This window comes from Tinamus guttatus, unplaced genomic scaffold, assembly GCF_059628265.1.
Source record: "Tinamus guttatus ecotype Peru unplaced genomic scaffold, ASM5962826v1 Tinamus_guttatus_pri_ptg000073l, whole genome shotgun sequence".
NCBI lineage: Eukaryota > Metazoa > Chordata > Aves > Tinamiformes > Tinamidae > Tinamus > Tinamus guttatus.
In genome coordinates this window covers 855000-871717 of record NW_028288607.1, presented here as the reverse complement: position 1 = coordinate 871717, position 16718 = coordinate 855000, and the positions used below count along the sequence as shown (strand labels likewise).

Here is a 16718-nt window from a genome sequence, read left to right as displayed (position 1 = left end):
AATTAAAGAGCGAGACAGATACCCAATAAATATTAGGATGGTTGCTAGTAAGCCCAATTATAATCAAGTGTTACTGAGTTCCCTTCAGTTCCAACATATGTGTTAGCATGACTGGCCACCTCCATAACTTGAGACAGATGCCCTTTATCAGAGATGCAAATGCACAGAAAAAGGGCAGTAAAATAAACTTCAACCTTGCAGGTCATGGAAAGAAGAAAATAAGTCAAAGTATCAGATGCAGGAGAGAAATGCAGTGACTTTAGTCCCTGCCATGTAGATATAGAGGGTAATGGCTAAGTTTTACCAGAGAAAACTTAGGCTCTACTAAGCAACCAAAATTTAACAGCACTGTGTCACTCTGTAAAGACTCAAGGCCTAATTTGATCATCAAATTTGATCAGCACATGACTGTCAGCTGCTAAGCACATTCTGATACAGCAAACAGAAAATGGACAACTGGCTTTGTTCTGATTATTGCAAGGGTATGTACTATTTGAAACTAGATATAAGGCATTTCTATGCAAAACATATCACAAGGAAAAAGCAGCACTCCCAGCTGAACCTGGCACGTCAGTCGCTTTCACGGCGTTGTGTCCAAATAACGCACATTACACTTGTATAAGCCCACATTTTTCTTCTAGTATTTGCACAAAGCATGAAACACAGGCACTGATTCTTTTTTCCACTTAAGAACAAGCAAACCAAATAACAACTTCCTAGCACAATAATATAATGCAGAAATATTTTTAAATTATTTATCTTTAGACTAACAATGTATGGAAGATAAACTACACAGACACAAATTGTGTAATAGATATTAGCACACACTTTCGGCTACTTAATCTTCAGGCAATAAATATAAATGCATTATACACAAATGTTTTAATAATTATTGTTATCAATGCTTTGTTTTAAGAAAGTGCACTGACCATCTACTTCATGAGAACACAAGGTCTTTTTGCAAGCAAAAGATCCCAACCTTTTTAATATTTGTCTAGATCAAAAAGGATAATCTAACCTACAGAAACAGATCCACCATAATCAGTTTCTCAAAGACGCAAAAAAAAGTCATCAGTGAAAGCAAAAACATCCTCTCCCCTCAAACACTCACCTTTCTAAGGTCTAGCAAAATTCAAGATATTACTTGAAAGATAGTAAAAAACCTTACCAGCCATGAAAACTGCACATCTTTTGCAAGTATCCAAAGTTACTGGCTATTTTTCCCATGCAAAGCAGACTATTCCCCCTCAGGTTCTAGGTTTCCTGATATACTTAAAATATGTCAGAATTAATTCTATTAATTAGTAGAAAACTAACCTTTGAAGCAAGGCGTCTTACAGAATCCCCCATTTGATTTTGGTGTTCAGAACTTCCAAGACAATTTGGGGTCTTTGTTGGGTTGGTTCCATTTGAAGGAGCAGATTGGGGTAACTGACTTAGGGGAATCTCCTGACAGGAGTCGCCATCTAAGTTTAAAAGGGAATAAATATAAAAAAACACCAGGTTTGCTGACAATAAACTATGCTTTATAGGAAAAGATTACAGAATATCTTTACCGTTAGAATAAAAACTAAAACTGTTCAACAATATTCAAAAAAATGCTGTAGCTAGTCTGACAAACACAAGCACATATTTGCAATTTTACAGTTTCAGAGTAGTTCCTTTGATTCTAGATCAGATACATAAAATTACAGAAAGCAAAACCATATGATATGAAGCTTTCCTCTGGAAACAACACATTCTATGACTCACTTGAACTGATGGATATTACATAACTAAACTGCTGGAAAATATAAACAGGTTATTATCACTAACAGGTTTTTGTCCAGGTCACAAACAGCACGTTTGAAACATCAATACTAGACATACCAGTCGTGACAGTCGCAGCTGCTTCCTGGAGGCCCTGGATTGGCAAGTAACAGAATCCTATGCATCTTAATGAAGGGGTTAAGAAGACGGAATCAATTTCTCCATAGCTTTATTTAGCCTTTACCTAAATTCTTTGGAAAATGTGTGGAATATAGCAGGGAACAAGCCTGTCATTTCTTCTTCCAAATAAACTGATGGGAGAGCAAGCTGCTACAGTCATACTGCCCACACAGCTTAGGAGAAGCACTGCATGACAGGAGGAAGAGATTTCATAGTGCCCCCATTTTACTTTGTTTTCTTGAGAGGCTGAGACACCACAGTATATTTTGTGGCAGGTATTTGACAGAGCTCACAATTTCAACAGTTTTCTTTCCTTGCGGAAAACAAATGTTTGCAGAAGAGCCCGTAAGGCTCTACTAACTTATGTCTGAAAAGCAAATATTCCAAGTCATTATCAGAATAATAACACAAATAATAATTCACCAACCTAATAATACCTACTTTTGGGGGATGAATTAGGACTATTTGAAGCTATTTGTCTCATGCGACTTCCATGGCAGCTAAGTGCTACCAGCCGTGAAATAACAGCAGTCTTCCCAAATCCCACATTTCCAATAATAACTGCTCCTCTGTTCTCTGCCTGATCTGTACTCTTCAGCTTTTCTTCAATCACTTCAAACAGCCACTCTCTCCCGACAAACACCGAGTCTGTGGTGATGCTTGGCACTTCAAACAGCAGGGGCTTCAGCAAAATGTCTTGAGGCTTGTATGGAATGAAGCGTCCTGAGAAGTGGCATCAGAGGAAAAGTTTACTAGAAGAAACTAGACATACAGAACACATTCCAGAAGCTCCTTCACTCAGTAGCTTGCTAATCATGTCAGTAAGCAGACCTCCTCTTACAGATTTTACCCTAAAAACTGTAAAAACCAAACTGCTCAGTATAGATCACCTCCATCACTCCTAGGCAAATTACACTCTGAGATAAATCACAAGTATCATTTGAGGATTTTCTTTGGCTTACAGCTGAATTTTAGTCAGTAAGTTGTAGTAACCAAAAGTTTTCTCTAAAATGTGCCAATAATTCTGTAAGTTAGGGAGTGTAAAACATTTTCATTAGGATTCACTAATTATAGCCAATGTTAGAGAAATTCAATTTCAGCAATAATTAACCAATATGCGAACATGTAAATGAAAGAACAGTCTAAAAGTTTCTATAGGATCTCAAGACTTTTACCAGGAGGTCGCTTACTTTCTTCTGCTTTTGTTATTGGTAAACTGCTCTTGACTAAGTTACTTAAGAGAAGAATATATAAACTTGTTTACCTCAACTGCATTTAACATATGACTGTTATTTTGAGGTTCAAAGGCCAGAAATACTGTAGCATATATTATTCAAACAACTCTAAAGGTATTCTATCCCTTTTCTTCCTAAACCAACATTTGGATGAAAACTCTGAAGATTAACATAGTGTAGCATTTCTGAAGTTGCAGAACACTCGCCTAAATGTCACAGATGATAAAACCTGGCAACCAAGGAAACCTTCAGGACAGCTTCTAAGCACTGCAAGTACACAAAGTTCACTTTGGATATTCACATGAAGTACACCGCACTGCTTGTACATACATTAGTTACATAAAAACTAAAAATAGTATATATATTAGTTATATATATTGGCTTATTAAATGAAGCCATTCATGCATTCTCTAAGGCACAGCATTTATGCAGGAAAAAGTGTGAGCAAGTATCTCATTTTCAGAGATGCTGACTAATCTCTTGGGAACATATCTTTTGTGCTATTAGCACGTTAAACTTAAAATATGTTGTGGGATGGGGACATTTACAGGGATGTCAGAATATCCCAAACTGCTGCAGAATGGTGTCAGTGTGCCAAGGCAGGTGTGTTTACGAATACCTTTGATTTCCTGCTGCCCTCTTCCCCCAGCGGTATTGTGCCAAGGCAAGCGAATTGAGGTGCGTAAAGGAGTATTTCTTTGTCCATCCAAATAACTCAGATCTTCCAGTTTGGTTGAGCTTGTTGCTAGAGTATTAAAGAACTAAATTTTATTCTTCTCTCAGAATAAGTAACAAAGAGCATTATTAGTTACTATATTTTTGATTTCAGAATGGGTTTTACAAATAAATTTTTAGCTGATTTATCCCCCCCCCCCTTTTTTTTTTTTTTTTTTTAATAATTCTGGCAGTTCCCTTCTATCGAGATAGACTGTTGTGAACAGACACTTTTTATTAAAATACTATTGTCTCCTTGAGACATGCAGTGGAAAGATATTGCTCATTAGTCAGATGTGCTTCTTTTCTGTTCCTATTATGTATTTGATGTAAAATATTGCCATCAGAATTTAAAATTTGTGGAGAGAAACAAAAAAGGTTACATTTTGCAAATTATTTAGTAAAGCTTCAATATGCTTTGCTTTCATTTGGAGTTGCTGGAAATGTATACATTGCATGTATTATGCTACCATATCTAGGACATTAAGTAAGGCTTCACCTGTTTCTGTAAAAAACACAGTTCTAAAACACATGAAAGTTCTTGATGAGAACAATCTGCAACAGTAGTTGATTTCACAGCGTTTCAAACACCTGAAACGCAGTGATGCTCCTGCAGCAGGATGTCAGCTAAGAGCAGCAGGGCAGGGAGCTTGTGTCCATCAAAGCCACCTGCAACAGCAGCTCAAGCCATTCACTTTGTAACCTTTACAGAAGGCTTTCTAATCTAGTTCTCTAAGACTTCATTAGATTTTCCTCCACTAAGGAGGTATTCATGTCTGCCTTAATTCCCTCACATGCCAAACAGTACTCATGTTAATATAGTGTTTGTTTTGTTTGTTTGTTTGTTTTTACTATGAGAACAACGCTATCACAAGAGGTCAGAAGCGTTAGGAACACGTTCAGATATTAGTTGCTGTTAGACTAATCATGAGAAAAATATTTACTTTTTTCCTTGAATGCTGCAAAATAATGGAAAACATTTTTCTCTTCTTCCAATTCTAAGCCAGAATAATAGATACAAAGTAAAGTTAAAAATCCAAAAAGTAGACCTGCTGAATTATATCCCACATATATAATTTTCACCAAAACAATATCAATATTCACATTAATCAAAGTAATTTTCAGCTGGTATCAAATCCAAACTCCTTCATCTGAAAAACACCTCATTAACCTACTTACAAAAAAAAAGTTTCCCTTGTTCAACAGAAATCAGAGTATGAAGTATTGGAGTCTCGGACCTAGCAAATGCAAACATATACAAAAGAAACAATCCCAAAGTGTTGGCTGACACCATATGAAGCTCTAAAATGATTGATGGATATTGCAATGTCTCAAAAGTCCTGACCTAACCACTACCTATTAAAACTCATGATAAAAGTCCTCTACACAACAATTTTAAATAATTGACATAATACACATCTATTCAATTTAGAATCTATGCCGCTTCCTTTTTCGTCTAAAAGGATACTTTCATACCAACAACAGTTTAAAAGAAAGCTTCACCAAGAACATCACCATCGTAACGACTCTTTTCCCTGTCTCCGGACCTTACCTGCGACAGAGTTTGGCCGAGGCATTACTAAGGAGCTACAGCTCTGCACATAGGGAATCGGGCCCTCTCCTGCAGGCACTTCTTTTGGCAAATTCTCAGCAGATCCCGCTGCTTCCTCCTCTGCAACGGGTGAACAATTATCTGTTCTTCGATCGTGAACAGCTCCCTGCTGCGTTCCTGCTCTGAGACTGCCATCCTTACTCCACTCCAAACTGGATCCACTGCGATCATCATTTTCTGATGAACTTGTTATGGTTGCTGAAAAAGCAGAGTAAATCTAGAGTATAATGCAGAGGTCAAGGCCCTGGCTCAGGCTAACATGCCTTATACTTTTCATATTCACACGGATTTTCAGGCCTACAGGTAATATTCAAGTAGTTATTCACAGAATACTTTTTAAAGTTAAATAATGTTCTTCGAATTTTCCAAAGCCAAAATCCATTATTTCTCAATTCAGGAAGAAACACCTGAGAAAGCAGTCAAGGAAAAGCATGTTTTTAATGTAATTTAATGTAATTTCTATGTAATTCTACTGAGGAAAAAATAGTTGTTTGTTTTAGATGAAAGATCTACTGCTTCACCAAAACACATCCCAGTTCCACATCTTGCAAATTTTCAAACCAGTTGACACAGTCATTAACAAAAGCCCATTACATAAGATATATAAATAGCATCTAAAACAAGAATAAAATTTAAATCAATTTAAAAATATGAGTGATCCAAATTTTATTTAAAGATGTATATATTACACACACACACTAAAAAAAAACAAAAAGTCCATTAATCACAAGAAGTTTCCCAGAGCTCCCGCACAGCCGGCGGGCTTGCCCCAGCCCTGTGCGTGACGGAGCACCCCGCACGTCGCGCCGTGCCGGGCTGTTGCGGGATGCAGCCGCACACGGACGGCCGCGCCGCAGGGCGACCCGGGGCGGCCGCGCTCCCCTGCGCCTCGGGGTGCCCCCGGTGCCCCTGCGCTCCCCCACGCTCCCCTGCGCCTCGGGGTGCCCCCGGTGCCCCTGCGCTCCCCTGCGCCTCGGGGTGCCCCGGGGCCCCTGCGCTCCCCCGCGCTCCCCTGCGCCTCGGGGTGCCCCGGTGCCCCCGCGCTCCCCCGCGCTCCCCCGCGTGCCGCCCCGAGCCGGCGCCGGAGCCTCCGGCCGCCACGAGAGCTGCAAGTCCCGGCTCTGCCGGCCTGGCCGGGCAACACCCACACTGCGGCAGGCCCCAAAACTGTCTGCAACGGGATCAGCAGCTCACGTGAAGGGACTTCACCTGCAGGACACCCAACCCGGCACGAAACCGACACAGCAGCCGCAGCCCTGATCAAGTACAAAGTAGGAAACACTTGGGGGTTGCTGGGAAGGAGAAATGGAGGGTGGAAGGGGAAAAGCAAGGTACTAAAGGGGGGGGTGTTAATGTATATATGTGCTCAAGCGCTTTGTTTGGGAATACATAGCAAAAAAGAAGAATCCATATATCAAATGAATTCACCAACTTCTCTAATATCTTCTGAAAATAAAGCTATCCATCATAGGAAGGCAAACCTGATTTAAGCAGCAGGTTTTACCTCTGTCCTTCACCCTTTAGCAACAAGAAATTTCCGATTAGCAAACATTTTATTTCTACATTGAAACTGAGGACTGAGGAAAAGTCAAAACGTTGCTTAAGGCAGCATTTAAGGTGCGACGCAGGGCACAGAAGGTCGTGACTACACACACGAACGGCTCGGGGACAGGCAGCTCGCCCCTGCCATGAGGCCAGCGTGTCTCTACGCTCTTTCACCAACTTTTACCCGTTCTTTTTTATAGTTATTTCAAGATGTCTACAAATTTTCCTATGACATACTACTTGTTAAGATAGACCACCAGAAGACTGTGCAAAATCTCTAGTTATTATTTATGTTCAGTGCTCGTTTTTCTAAAGGTTGTGCAATTTTTGTTAAGCGTGCAGCAAAGTATGAATAGAGCTCAGTTTTACTTTGCAGGCGGTAGGAAGGGGAGAAGCTTCCAAGTAACCTGGCACTATTAAGCAGGTCAGTATCATTGCTTCCAAGCCTCCAATGGCAGAAAGCAGGTCAGCTTCTCCCAGCCCACTCCCCAGCATTGGAAAGTGACAGAGTAAGGGGCAACAGCTAACCTCTCAAACTACGAATAATCATAGCTGTTCTCTCAAAGAAAGTTAAACACATAATATCATTTTAACATAGGTAGAGTTCTGGCCAAGCCCCGCCGCGCTCCGGAGCAAACACTCTGCAGGCGCGCGCTGCCTGCGGTGTGCTGCTCTGGGCTTCACCTGCAACAATACCGGTGCTTACCTTGAATCTTCACAAAACAACTGAGCACTGGAAAGTCCACCCAAATAATAAAGATCTAATAATATTCTAATCAGAAGGATGTATCTATACGATAGAAATCCAGTTTATCCTATCTTGGAAAAAGGCTACATCTAGACTAGAAAAGAAATAATTATCTGTCTGAGCCACAAGTACTTCAGCTGATGAAAGGGAAATAAAACAGCAATAAAAAAAAAAAAAAAAAAGCTCATAAGTTGGGGGAAGAGGCATTGTGTTTTTCTCTGTTATGGTTTCATGCTAAAAACATAACATATAGTTTTGTTGCTATCAAAATATAGCACGCATTAATTGAAGATTATCAAAATACACACTTCTACGTTTTTAAACTCGAGCCATATTTCACTATAATTGGTAGTTTATATATAAACATATACAGCAAAGGTAAATACTAAACCAAAAGGCATCATGAGGAAAAAAGACTCCACACTTGTTCAAGTAGCATCTATCTGAACTTCATATCCTCCTGAGGCTAAAATTTTAAATGTTATACTTATTTGTGATAATTCCACACTGGACCGACCAAGTCACTACGAAGCCAACATCCCCCATGCCAGACCTTCAAGAGAGGGTGGAAGCCCCGCGTGGCCCTCGCGCTGACAGCTCCTCTCCCACACTAACTGCCTGCAGCTCCACCTTGCAAAGCAGAGGCACTTGTGCAGCCTGGTGTCACATGGGAGGAAATTTAAGGGCTTATATGTAAAGGCAAGACCTTGTACTCTGAGAAATGCAAATAACAGGACATATATTTTAGAGGCAGTAAAGGAAAAAGCTTTTCAGGCATTTCATTAACCTCTGCACACAGCACAGGCTGACCTTCTGTAGATAAATTTACTGTCTTTTTATAGTTCTGTCAAGAAAAATCTGGCTCCTCCTGCAGCACTTTTAAAACTAGCATTCCTCTAGGATTGAAACGTAGCATCGGGAAAGTTTGCCGCTTGAGCAGGCTTCCTTACCAAAATGGTGGCAGGTCTCCAGAAATGCTCACATTTTGGCCAGCAGCCTATGCTTTTCTCTTATTTAGCTCGCTGCTGAGGACAAAAATCTGCCTTCACTTCTATTATGTCAAACTCGATGGAAACACAGAAGAATTCAACAACAGTGAAGCAACAGAAGACTAATGGGTGGCTGAACCAGCCAGGAAGGAAAAAAAAAAAAAAAAAAAAAAAAAAAAAAAAGGAGAGAGAGAAAGAAACAGAAAGAAACAGAAAGAAAGAAAGAATAGGAAGAAATCTCCCAAAGAGTCTGCTTGTCCAGAAAATGTATCATGAAGAGCAATAAAATGGAAGCCTTGGTAAGTAGCAAGAAAACAAGCTATTTTCATGGTTGGATGAACTCTGCCAAGGACATTATAAAAAGACAACGTTGCTAAATGCTTGCTAAATGTAATTTAAAATGCACATTTACTGTGATTAGCAAATTCAAATCATAATTAGACATTTGTATATTAAAAGAAGAGAAAAGGAAAAAAAAGACTAATCCATTAGAGTGGTGCCCCATATTTCCCTTCTTAGTAGCATCCCTTTCCAGAGGATGGCACAGCCTGTAAGGATTTAAGCACCTACATTTTGGGGGCATGTTAAATTAGTTTCAGCTCACACTCCTTTTTAACTTTTCTAACACATTACGCATGGATTAAGTTTACACCCGAAACTAAAGCTTTCTGAAGATATTCCCAGAGAATTACCTTATTCCTTCATTTAAAGACAGGAGCTGCAGCTCGGCAGAACAAGACAGATCATTTTCACACAGGTGTCATGATCAAGAACCAGGTGTACTCAACTACAGCAGCTACACACCTGTACATCTCCACTCCAACCTTGTCTGTATTTTTCCCACCCCTGCCCTCTTGATACTTCACTCTTCACAACTCCACCATCCTTCATTTCTTCCCACTTGTTTCCTTATTTCTTCTATTTTTGAAACTCCCCCTTTTCCATTAAGTAACTTTTCTCACCAGATTCCATTATCTTCCTTATTACTCCTTGAAATATGATTTTATAATATTGCTCCTTAAAAGGTTATATAGTGAAGGATACAATTATAATTATTTCAAACAAGCACAAAGCTAGTTCTGTTCTCGTTCAGAATGTGTGCGTACTCATAGAATATCTTAAGCTCACAGATCTGTACTACCCATGCTTTGCATCAGAATCTGCCTTAGCCACTGAGGGAAAGGAATGACTCAATCAGGAAAAGATTTTTTTGCTTTAAAGGTTAACAGTATTGCCCTGCTCTTCCGGAAGGAGGGGAGGAACTGAAAACAGCAACTGCTGCTACGGGCTCAGATGAATGACGTATCACTGTTATTGTAAACATACTTACTCCAAGATTTTAGTATATGCATAGGAAATGCATCTTCTGTGACCTCAAACTTGATATACAAAATATGCACACATTCCTCCATCGGTCTGGCATTACCTCCCAGATAAGCACAAAAGTGCTGGTAGTTGGCAGAGGAAGAGTATCCCCCTTTTCCCCTTCACCTATCAGAGAAGTAATAACAATTTTTATACTCAAATTGATATTGGACTCGCTGATAAAAACACAATTTGTGTACAAAACATTATATAGACATCCCCCCCACCCCCCACCCTTTTTTTTTTTTTTTTTTTTGCAAAGTCATTTTTTTCTGCACAGTACCACTGCAAACAAAGGAACGATACATTGGTTTAGACCTCCAAACAACTAAGTCTTCCAAACCAAAAATTACTTATCTTTTTATAGAAAGGAAACACTCACCATTTAGGGAAGCCATAACAAAATTCCCAAATTTTAACAAAAACGCTCTAGCAGGAAAGATCAATATTCAGCCTATGGATCACTTACTGATCACAGTGTACAATGTCCTCGTAACCATGTCTTATCTGATAACCTTGCTTTGTTCTACCTGCACAGCTCTGGAATACCTATGACATTCAGCAAATGGATTTAAACTACTGTATCAGAAAGACAAAAATCAACCTTATCTTCCAGTGTTTACAATCATAAGTTATCGTAAGTTCATAAGTAATCATATGTTCATGAGTTGCACTTCCAATGTTATGCTCTACCTGCACAAATAAATAAATGAAAATTGATCATGAACAACGTCATCTACCCATTTACTATGGAACATCACAAAATAATTTCTAAAACTGAGGTACTTGTTATATCAATTACTTAATGAGACTTACGAACCACTACAACCATCTCTTGTAGAGTACCCGATCAGCCAAAATATTATGCCATAAATTATGACTACTAATTCCTTCAATTTCCTAGAAAGCACCAGAACAGCCTGTACAGTCAGAATAAATCATTATCAACTCCGTTATGGAAAAAAAAAAATATATCACTAATTCCTGGCAGGTCCTACACCAATGGTCACAAAGAAAGTATTCATAACTGCAAACACAGAGATAGGAGTAAAATCCCTCCTATCAGCAGAAGTTGTAATTAAAGTACCATGTTCACTGTCAAATCAAAGACATCTTAAGTTTATTTTGTAATACCTAAAAATTTAAGATTTAGAATTGCTTCCCTTCATAGACTCTCAGAGTTTAGCCCATCTGCTAGGCTTAAACAGAATTGAAAGTTTATTTATCTAGAGTGAGAAAGCTTCAGGTTGTGGGGCATATTGTGCTCTGCCACTTTTTTCAGTGGTAAGCTTAACAGCTGTTAAAGAATCAATTTTAACTGAGAAATCTTACAATAGCTTATCATAATGTGACAAATAAGCTTTTTGTATCTTATGCTGGTGGTCTTCTAGCAAATAACATTAAAGCAGCCACTTGGACGCTCAAGAATACAGCAAGTAAGGACAAGGACCCATCAGGGCACAGAGCATAAAGAGAAATGACAGCACAAACAAGGGAGCAAAAATGCAGAGCTCTTCTTTGATACTAAATGGTCTTACTGAAATACTTCGGTAAAAAGAGTCACTTAACAGCTGGCTGTGATGGTAGATACCTCTCAAAGCTAAATGATTCCTATTTGAGGACGCACATAGAGCTTCAGCTCAGTTTTCCATTCAGTAGAGGCTCATAGTTTCACCTATTCCTTGCTGAATCATTTTAGCCTCACTTTGATCCCAATTCCTGAGAAGCTTGCATTTCTAAAAAATATTTTAATTTAGACTATCTTTGTAGGAAGTAGCATTACTATAGATACTCTCTCCTCAATTGAAAATGAAGCTGGTTTCACATTTTGCCATTAGGAGGGGTACTGTAAACTGGCACGGGCTGCCCTGGGTGGCTGTCGCTGGAGATGCTCAAAACCTGCCTGGACACAGCCCGTTTCAGCTGGTGCTGCTTGAGCAGAGTGCTTAGACTAGGTGATCGCCAGGGGACCCTTCCAGCCCCAGTTATTCCCTGGGATTGTAGAGACATACACAGTGCAAGACAGAAGTGAAGAAAGTAAGGAACAGAAAGAAACAACAAAAGAAAAACTTACTAATTTTATAGAAAAACACAGAGATATTAGAGCTACACTGGAAAACAGAAAAGAAAAAGGCATACCTAAAAAGGAACTGTTACAGGCAGAGCATTTTAGTCTTTCGAATCTACAGTATTTGGAACTGCAGCCAGATCACTGCATCCAACAGCAGAACATAAAGCAGGTACTCAGGCTTGTAGTATTCAGAATAGGTAAATTCTATTAATTGCATTGCTAATTAAGGTGCTTACCTATAATTCCACTGTCCTTGCTCTCCAGGGTGGAGCTAGGGCTGCTAATGGTTCCACAGGGACTACTTTTGTGGGCTGCTGTTTTGTCAATACTGCTATTGAGAGTTGAGCAGGGACTATCAGTGCTAGGTGAAGTAGTGCTGCTTGTGAGGGTAGAGCAGGGACTGACGCCTTGAATGGCTACTGTACACTGCAATGTGAAGCAAAAAATTAGTTATTGCATGGCAGCAGATACACATTTACTGTCCTGCATATCAGAAACATCCGTAAGCATAGTAAGAACAAAGCAAAGAACCCATTTCCAAGCAAGAACTTAAAAAAACAGAAGTTTTATTTTGATGTGGGAGCCTTAATGATATGTTTGAAAATCACTCTTAAAAGTGTCTTCTGGAAAAATGAAAAGGGAGATTTAATTTCACTGCAAAATCTACAGTGAGACAAATTTCTTCTCTATTAAAAAAATTCACCGAGAAAAAACTTCACTATTAATTCTCTGTCTTAAAAGCACTCGTTTGAGTACAGTCTTCATATACCACTCTCACCAAAACCAAAACTGATGTTTGATGATAAGAATTAACAGGACTGGAATTAAAAGCAGAGCAGTGAACTTCTAAGAAAAGGGGGGGAAAAAAGTTCCTATTTTAACAAACAACTCACATTTTTCCATTCTCACAAGCAGTAAAAAAGGTTGCTCCTGCTATATACAGAAATATGTGGGACAGAACCCTAGAATTTGTTCACACCTGCAGTAAATTAGATTTAGTTTCAGTACTGATGATGACAACTCTATTCTTCAAAAGTTGTTCTACTTTTTTTTTTTTTAAAAAAAAATTTCCTCAGAGAAGGCAAGATTATCCAAAGTTTTAAAAAAAAAGAAAAAATAATAATTTGCTTCTTCTAATTCCCTTATCATATTTTGATTAATACAGATAATATTTTGCTAAATATAAAACAACTGCAACTAGCAAACATAGATAACAATAGCAGTGCTCTCAGAAACAGGATAAATACTAAATACATTATCTTCCATTATCCTACCATGGCTTTATTTTTCTCTTCTATATGTGCAGAAGTTGAGATCCCTTCTCCCAGTAAAAAACCCAATCTTGTCATCAGTTCTTGTGCTGCAGGAGAACAGCTTGAGTCTTTGTCAGGCTTTGCTTTGGAGAGGAGGGGGAAAGAAAGTTGAAGATTACAGTCTTATTCTTGGAAACTGTTACAAGTGGAAAGTTACAATCATATTTGAACACCAACTCCTCTGCCAGTAATATATCACCTATCAGAGCAGCTGATTCCTTTAGGCTTTAAAGGGTTGGTAGGTCTTGGAATGCTTTTCACGCCTTGCACAAATTTCAAGGAGGGAAAATTGGCATTTGAAAAAAAAAATAGCAAGTGCAATCAGCTACCAAACAATTCATCACTGGATTGACAACTAATATGATGACCATCACTTACAGATGGCACTAAGCTCACCATTGTCAATGCTCAGTGTCAGATTGAAATACTATTGAAGTAATTTTTTAGAAAATTTTCTGTAGATGTTATAAAAATGAGAAGTAGAGATGAATAATACAGATGTTTTGCAATTTTACCGCAATCTCCCTGCAGCTAACACCATACATTTTTTGTTGTGCCCACCATGCAAGGGATATGACATCAACCTTTAACTTCCTAGCTTTTCTGGTTACATAAATAAGTAATTGTATCAGTACAGGATTGTTTTAAAATACCTTTTAGTGTTCAACAGACATATTGAAATAGTGAGCTCAAAGAGGCATTCCCCAATAAAAACAGCCATTAAAATTGGCAAATTTGTTAGCTATTTTCAGTCACTTACCTCTTTTGGATAAAGACCCACTTCTAACGTAATTTTCCCCCTCTAACCTCCCCTGCCATTTTATTTGATGGCAGCAGCTTTTCCATCACCTGTCTATCTTTAAAGCCAATCCCTAACACTAACTGTAGTAGAGCTTTCATGTTTGTTGTCCATCAGAAAAGAACACAACAACCTGTAGGCCTGTCCTGTTCTCGGGTGTCAACACTCAGTTTATCCAAGACACGGGCTAACACCCAAAGGAACAGCCTGCACCGCGCGTTCTCAGCCGGGGACCTGCTGGCTCCGTCAGCTGCCGCCAGGACTCCGCGGAGAGGAGACCCGCGGGAGCAGCCGAGCGCGGCTTCCCCAGCCGGGCACCTTGGCCAGGCAGCGAGCACGGGGACCCCCCTCTCTCCTCCCACTTGCACCCATCCTGCTTCTCACCCATCCCGCTGCCCGGCTCGGCCCCGCTCTCGCTTCCCGACGGTGTCCGCGCAAGGCGGCCTCCTTCCCCCCGCAGCCCCCAGCTCCGGGCTGGTCCTGCTGCCTCTGCCCTCCGCAGGCCACCCGGGACAGAGGGGCCTCCTCCTCCACGCTCCGGGCAACACACAATTGCAGCACGTACAAAGGCCCAAGAATTAAGCCAGTTATAAAGACAAAGCAAGTATACCGGCAAGCATCTCCTTTTCACCACAAGCGTATTAAATTTGCACAGTATTCTTACAAATAAAGAATCAATTTATTTATTTTTTTATTTATTATTATGAAGGTTCCCTTATATCATTCTGTTTAAAATGAACAACTATTCTACCAAATAATGTCACTGAACAGGCATTCTTACCATTTGGATTGGTTTCTCCTTGCTCTGACCCTTTTCTCAGTGGTGGAACTGCCTCACCTGGCACTCTAGGACTTTCCACATACTTGAGCTTCCTGATCGGACCTGCAGCAGGAGAGAACCGAGTGCATCTAACTTTTTTCCAGAAGGATTGCAAGTTTCAAATGTAGTATATATCCTCAGAGGTCCAAATAAAGTAGAACCACCACTTCTTACATACACAGCTGCTACAGTGAGGCCTAGCAAACTGATGCACTCCCATTCTTGCAAGAAAGCAGCTCTGGGCTCACTTTCTAGAATGTAAACTTTGCTAAAATACAAAAGCAATCTGCTTGCCGAGACAACCCTGAAAGTTTCCTGTGTATGTAAAATGAGCAACCTTTTCATGTTCAAACTTCATCGGCTTTCTAGAGGCCCTTCTACAAGCCTCTTCTATTCAGAGCTTTTATTTTCCATTTCAATGGAAGGATAATGTTGTTATTAACATCTGTAAAGCCAGAAGAGAAAGATTACAAGCAGACAGGTTACAACATTAATACACTAGAGAAGCTTTTTATTACTGGGTAGTTTCTCCAATACTGATGCATACTGCAATTCTAAGGAAAGGTGAGGGTATGTTCAGGAAAGAGTGAGTGACATTTGATGATTTCTGCTATCGTAAAACAGTGTCTGCCTAGTCCATGCACATATTAAGTTCAAATACCACCCTGCAGCATCAAAAAGAATTTGTGAATGCACACACATGCATACTTACTAAAAAATAATTTTATATAAGCTATAATCTCACTTTTATGCTTTGTTTTAAAGCTATTAACCATGCTGTTTCTTTGCTCAATATATTTTACTAACAAATACAAGACACACTGAATGTACAGTGATATTTATGGCCAAAAAGTACCTAATGGAGTGAGGACACTGCTGAGGTTTTACCAGACAAAGGATCTGACTTTACTAAATGAGGACTGGCTTGTACTGCAGCACAAATCGCAGGCTGAAACTCGATGCTGCGGCAGCGCCCGACAGCGCGGGCAGGCAGCCGCACTGCACGCGCCCTGCGCCAGGACGGGGAGACGTCGTCAGCACGACTTCACAGCCACGTGCATTTGCGATGTTAAGAGAATGAAAACTTGTCAACAGGGTAGCTTATTACATTACAACTGGGGAGCTAAACTACCTTAATTTTCATTAGGGTAATTTTAATTTCGTGTAGTATGTGTGATAAAGCCCCTCATAGCATCTGTGAGCTTAAGGAACAGTAGGTCATTCTAGTGGCTCAGCAAGAGGAACCTAAGGGTTAGCTTGAACCTCCTAGAAACAGTTCCAAAAAAAACACAGCTTGAAAAAGTTAAAAGGAGGTATTTCTATGGATTTACCCAATTCTCGTTGATTAAAAACAAAACAAACAAACAAACAAACTCTTCTTACATATGATCTCTAGAGGAAATGGCCAGAAACTGAAGTTCCACAGGAACTTCAGGAAAAATTTCTTCCCAGTGAGGGTGCCGGAGCACTGGAACAGGCTGCCCAGAGAGGTTGTGGAGTCTCCTTCTCTGGAGATCTTCAAACCCACTTGGACGCAGCCCTGTGCCACGTGCTCTAGGTGACCCTGCGTGTGCAGGG

At 39.9% G+C, this 16718-nt stretch overlaps 1 protein-coding gene across 1 annotated transcript in view; it reads right to left on the bottom strand.

Annotated features, from left to right (window-relative positions):
• The window catches only part of TANC1 (tetratricopeptide repeat, ankyrin repeat and coiled-coil containing 1), a 56462-nt gene that overhangs the window by 23401 nt on the left and 16343 nt on the right, over positions 1 to 16718 (bottom strand). The window contains exons 3-9 of the mRNA XM_010213277.2: positions 15102 to 15203; positions 13483 to 13604; positions 12445 to 12634; positions 5431 to 5688; positions 3784 to 3909; positions 2371 to 2652; positions 1318 to 1466 (exon numbers count right to left, since the gene is read on the bottom strand). Of these exons, the coding sequence (XP_010211579.2) occupies positions 1318 to 1466; positions 2371 to 2652; positions 3784 to 3909; positions 5431 to 5688; positions 12445 to 12634; positions 13483 to 13604; positions 15102 to 15203 (1229 nt within the window). The remainder of the gene's footprint in view (positions 1 to 1317; positions 1467 to 2370; positions 2653 to 3783; positions 3910 to 5430; positions 5689 to 12444; positions 12635 to 13482; positions 13605 to 15101; positions 15204 to 16718) is intronic.